This window comes from Furipterus horrens, unplaced genomic scaffold (genome assembly GCF_987537825.1).
Source record: "Furipterus horrens unplaced genomic scaffold, mFurHor1.1.pri manual_scaffold_6, whole genome shotgun sequence".
In the NCBI taxonomy this organism is placed as follows: domain Eukaryota; kingdom Metazoa; phylum Chordata; class Mammalia; order Chiroptera; family Furipteridae; genus Furipterus; species Furipterus horrens.
Window position 1 is genome coordinate 92,569,065 of NW_028327176.1, and position 6,000 is coordinate 92,575,064.

Here is a 6,000-nt window from a genome sequence, read left to right on the forward strand (position 1 = left end):
AAAACTAGAAACAACCAGAAGTTCCAGAAAATCAAACTGCATGGAAGTCCAGCAAACAAAGATATAAAGAAGAAATACTCATACAGACAGGTAGGAAGGGCGGAGAGGACAGTGTGTTGGCGGCAGTGGCGGCAGTGGCAGCAGTGGCAGTGGCAGCTGCAGCAGTGGCAGACCAGCAAAAAGTGCAGTCACACATTTTAAAAAGTCAAGAGGGACACCTGGGGAGCATTCCCAGCTCTTCAACAGAACTTGCAGCCTATGGTCCCAGCACCGGGGAAAATCAAGCCTCATTCCTTCTGACTGTGCAGACCAGTGGGGGTTGGGGTGGAGGCAGAAACTGCCTGTCTCAGCAGAGTCCGCTTGTTTAAAGGGCCCCCATGGTCCTAGAACATCCGCAGACCCACCCACTCTGGAAACAACAGCCAGGGCAACAGATAGAGGGGTGCCAGTCCGGTGCGGAAGTGGGAGAGGTGCCTGTAAAAGGGGCGAGTGCTGGGCAGGCGGCATTGTTTCCTCTTGGACCACCCCTCCCCCACATACAGCGCCACAACGTGGTGAAACAATTTTCCCTGTACTGACGAATCCCTAAGGCTCCGCCCCTTACAACGTAACAGGAACAAGAGCACTACCTGGGATGCGGAGGCAAACGAACACAGGAGCCTGTCAGAATGAAGAGACAGAGAAGTATGGCCCAAAAGGGGTAATGGATCAAGGTTCCAGTGGGAGAACTAAGCGATGAGGAGATAGCCAGCCTCACAGATGAGGAGATAGACAACCTAACAGATGAGGAGATAGACAACCTAACAGATGAAGAATTCAAAACACTGGTGATAAAGATGCTCACAGGCTTGACAGATATGCTTGAGTATGGCAGACGCATAAGGGAAGAAGTGAAAGCTATGCTAAGTGAAACGAAGGAAAATCCACACAAAACCAATGGTGAAGGGAAGGAAACCAGGGTTCAGATCAATGATTTGGAACATAAGGAAGAAAAAAACAGTCAACCAGTGCATAATGAGGAAGCAAAAATTGAAAAAAAATGAGGAAAATTTCCCAAATTTTGCAAAGGAGATGGACATACCAGTCTGGGAAGCATGGAGGGTCCCAGGCAAGCTGGACCCAGAGGGGACCACACCAGGACGCATCATGACTGAGATGCCAAAGGTGAAAGATAAAGACAGAGTCCTCGGGGCAGCAGGAGAGAGGCGGAGAGTTGCCTACAGGGGGGTGCCTATAGGACTATCAGCTGATTTCTCAGAGGACACTTTGCAGGCAGGAAGGGACTGGCAAGCAGTATTCAATGTGATGAAAGGCAGCCTGCAACCAGTATTACTCTATCCAGCAAAGCTATCATTTAGAATGGAAGGGCAGATCAAGTGCTTCCCAGACAAGGCGAAGCTAAAGGAGTTCATCATCACCAAGCCATTATTATATGAAATGTCAAAGGGACTTACTTAAGAAAAAGAAGATCATAACAATGAACACTAAAATGACAACAAACTCACAACTATCAACAACTGAATCTAAAAAATAAAAATAAAATCCAACTAAGCAAACCAGAATAGGAACAGAATCAGAGGTATGGGGATCATTTGGAGGGTTATCAGCTGGGAGGTGGGAGGGGAGAAATGAAGAAATGGTGCAGGGACTAAGAAGCATAATCGGTTGGTACAAAATAGACAGGGGTAAGTTAAGAATAATATAGGAAAAGGTGAAGCCAAAAAACTTATATGCACGACCCATGGACATGAACTAAGGGGGGTGGGATTGCTGGAGGAAAGAGGGGTACTGGGCAGAGGGGAGCAAAGGGGAAAAAAATTGGAACTACTGTAACAACATAATCAATAAAATATACTTTAAAAAGAAAAAAAGATTAAGTTAAAGAAAGGCCACAATATGCAAAACCGTGTATTATCTTAAAATAACTGTATTATGCATATTAAAACATATAGCTTTCCTTTCTGGTGTGATTGCTTTGTTTGATCAAATTGAAACTTGGGTTTTCTATTTTGGCATTACGACTAAATGAAATTGTTCCATTATAGCAAATAGAAGCTTGATAATGGTTTGATTCAAATTTTAATTGAAATGATGTTCTCAGAATATTTTAGCATTCTAATCCTATTCCGAGATATCGTATCTTCAAATAGAGGCTACAAGCCAGGACTGGATTACAACCCTTACAGGACTTGAGTGGTTGGAATCCCAGGAGAATTTGAAACCAAGGCTGTTTTCCTGCTGTGAGCTCACAAGAAATATTTAGCTCATTGCAAGTCCCCCTAGAAACAAAACACTGAAAAAATGTCCCCTTCCCACCCCCCACCCCCACCCCCACTCAGGTTTGATCTCAGCTCCTCTTGGACAGGCATGCCTTTGGAGATTGATAAGCAAATAATAATTAGCACTGCTCCCTTTGTTTCTAAAGCGGACTGCACCAAGCCATCAAAATTATCTTTCTTTTTTTTAAGGCTTCCTGACAGCAATGAGGCAAGAAGTGACCCGCGCTCACAAAGGCTGGGCCCTGGACTCCGTGACCATCCACAACGAAGTCTTGCGGCAGACCAAGGAGGAGATCACATCACCCCCTGCGGTAGGCACCCAGGGCAGTAGGGACAGTGCTGGAGCCAGGCTGAAAGTCCAGGTTCTACTGAAACCTGACCTATGCGTGCCTCAGTCAAGTTCACTGGCTTGGCAGCCAGGGTTTCCTCAGTTGTAAGCAGAAGACCTCAATGTCAAAGACTGCTCCGTTTGCTGGCATGGGAATTAATGACAAGCTCTAGGAACTGCCCAGACTGCATTTCTTTGTAATTACAAGTTACCCGTGTGTTTGCTGAAAAGGATTTTCCACAGTCTCCAGCTACTGCTGTGAGCTGCTTACAGAATGGACCAGTGTCAACGGCACTAGCAGAAACTAGCAGGACCAGCAGTCCTGAGTTCCGGGGCCAATTCTAGCAGCATGGCCCCTGCCCACCTCCTATACACACACCAGCTGTGGGACCCCCGAGTAGGGCAGCGGGAGGGGCTCCAGGTGAGCAGATACCTTTGGGAGCCACTGTTGGACACTAACCTGCTCTCTGAAGTCAGGCCTCAACTTCTTTAACTGTGAAATGTGGAGGATACTTCAACCTCATTAAAGGTGGTTGTGAGAATTTAATAGGATCATTTAGGCTTGGTGCCAGACCTCACATAGACACTCAGTTAATCTTAGTTCCCTTTTGCCTTTCTCTGGCTTTCATTCCCTCAATTGTCAAGTGAGGGGATGGACCATGTGATTTCCAAGTTCTGGCCCTTTCTGCCACTTTGTAACAAAGATCACTTTTCCTTATCTCACCAGAGACACCTTTAATCTCTGTATTTCCAGCAACAATGTAGGCTTTTTCTACCATATGCCACAAAAGTCTTCAGCTTCTTCCCATCATGTGATGCCAAAGTCACTTCCACATTTTTAGTATCTGGCATAGCAGCACCCTGTTTCCAGGTACCAAGATTGGTATGAGTTTCCTAAGGCTGTTGTCGTGAGGTACCACAAACTGGGAGCCTCAAAACAATAGAAATTTATTCTCTCGCAGCTCAGGAGGCCAGGGGTCTGAAACAAAGGTACTGGCAGGGTTGGTTTCTTCTGAAGGCCCTGGGGAAGAACCTGTCCGTGCCTCTCCCAGCTTCTGTGGGTGCTGCCAATCCTTGACGTCACTCCAATCTCTGCCTCCATTGTCACGGGGCCTTCTCCCTGTGTGCGTCAGTGTGTCCTCTTCTCTTCTTGGAAGAACACCAGCCATATAGGAAGTTGCCTCTCCCAATCCACTATGACCTTAACTACAATAATTACATCTGCAAAGAAACTATTTCCAAATAGTTACAGTCTAAGATTCTAGGTGGACATGAATTTTGGGGTGACACTAGCCCATCCACTACACTTCCTATGATTTTGTAGATTTCTGAGACAGACAGGAACCTAGAAGGGGTATAGTTTACTGTTGGGTGGTACCGAAGTGGTTGTATCGCTCGTATAGTAACTGTCATCCAATACTAATGATGTTCTGACTTTCTGGGATTGCCCACGGTTTTACTGTCAAACCACATACCTCAGTTTTTAATTCCAAAAATACGGCCCTCATCTTGTTGGAAAACACTTTGCAACTAATCTCACTCTCTTTTATTACAATCTATACTTACTTTCTCTTACCCGGTCCTCGCTGGAAGTGGAGAAATGGTCACCATCTTCCACATAAATATATTTTATGTGCTGATGTGATTATTGGAGTCTCCCCTGTGATTCAATTTAGCCTCTCCTGTCTTGCTGAGTGCATGTTCTACGGCTCCCCTCTGCCTACAAGATAAAGTTCAAACTCTCTAGCTTGGCCTCTGCACTGTTCCCTGCTCAAGTGCTAACTTATTTTTATCACCACCAAACCCCCTGCTGAATAAAATGCTGGGGCTTCCCTCCCACCCTGTCTCTCTTTGTAGAATTGCTCCTGCCTGGATGCGCCCCACCCCACCCCGTCTTTCCAAAAGCAGCCCACCCTTCAAAGATGCATTCCCCCTCTACGGCCCCTGAGCACTGCAACCCACAGCAGCCTTCACCTCAGAAGACACTGCACGGAGCCTCAGTGACATTGACTAGGCAGCCCCTCTCACACGTGTGCGCTGCTGTTAACTTGATGTCTTTTAAAATTTTTTCTCTGGGTGTGTCTTGTCTCCTGATTTACTGGTGGGACCTCAAGGGCAGGTCCTGTTGCGTGAGAGACATGAGATGACAGCCAGTGTTGGACCCACATGCCCTCCCTGCCCATCACACCCAGTCTTGCCACCCCGGCCTTGGGATTGCGGGTGGGGGTAGGACCCTGACTCTCCGGCATGCCAGGCCTGGTGGCACCAACCTCACTTCCTTCTGTGACTGAGATGAAGTTAGAGCCATGGGTTGGCTGGCCTGGCGCAGGCGGAGGTCCCATGTGGCACCCAGCTCCAAATCCAGTTCCATGCTCCCACCTACACAGCTCAGATCAGACCTGTGTGAGACTTTTAGGTCCCTGCAGAGCTGATTTGATGCTGCTGGCTAAGTCTGCTGCCCCAGGTGGGCCCCTCCACGCTCTAATAACTGATAACATAAACATTTCTACTGGGCTCGTAGCCTCGAGAGAGGCTCACTATTACACTAGCGCAGTGTGCCCAGTAGTGCTTTCTTCTTTGGGGAGCTTTGTGAGACTGGTGTGTGTTTTCTTTCCAACCATATTCCATTTTTACAGTAACGAACGCCCATCTCACAGCACCTAATTTTTAAAAATTTGATTGCCTTCTGCTTAACTCTCCCAGGAAGGTGTGTACATTCACGGGCTCTACATGGACGGAGCGGCCTGGGACAGGAGGAATGGGAGGCTCACAGAGTCCACCCCCAAGGTGCTCTTCACGCAGTTTCCCGTGCTGCACGTCTTCGCCATCAACTCCACCGCACCCAAGGACCCCAAGCTGTACGTGTGTCCCATCTACAAGAAGCCCAGGCGAACTGACTTGACCTTCATCACCGTGGTGTATTTGCGAACAGTCTTGTCCCCAGATCACTGGATCCTGAGAGGAGTGGCCCTCTTGTGTGACATCAAATAAGTTCTTTTCCACTGGCTGAGGGCACAGGAGCACGTGGATGGACACAGCTGCAGAGAGACTCAAGCGCATCCTTTCTCCCTGGTATTCGCTTGATTACCTTTCTAAATTAAAAAGTTGATATTTTATAATCGCTTATGTCTGTGTTTTTCCCCATATCAATATTCAAAAATACATTTCTAAAGTAATGCTTTTTTATTTCAGGCAACCATTTCCATTTTAATTACTTTTAGGATGAAGTCCTATTTTCATAATAGAACACTTCAGAAGGTTTGAATTTTAAAAATCTAAAAGTATTCATTTATTGCATTCTAAAAAAAATCTAGTAAATACAAACTTTCCTTTCTTTTTTTTTTAAAGCATATTTTATTGATTATGCTGTTACAGTAGTCCCACTTTTTTTCC

At 46.5% G+C, this 6,000-nt stretch overlaps 1 protein-coding gene across 1 annotated transcript in view; it reads left to right on the top strand.

Moving 5' to 3' along the window:
* Positions 1-5,709, top strand: part of DNAH8 (dynein axonemal heavy chain 8) — a 273,301-nt gene extending 267,592 nt beyond the window's left edge. The window contains exons 88-89 of the mRNA XM_090280432.1: positions 2,469-2,590; positions 5,311-5,709. Of these exons, the coding sequence (XP_090136558.1) occupies positions 2,469-2,590; positions 5,311-5,598 (410 nt within the window). The 3' untranslated portion in view covers positions 5,599-5,709. The remainder of the gene's footprint in view (positions 1-2,468; positions 2,591-5,310) is intronic.
* The last annotated feature ends 291 nt before the right edge of the window (positions 5,710-6,000 follow it).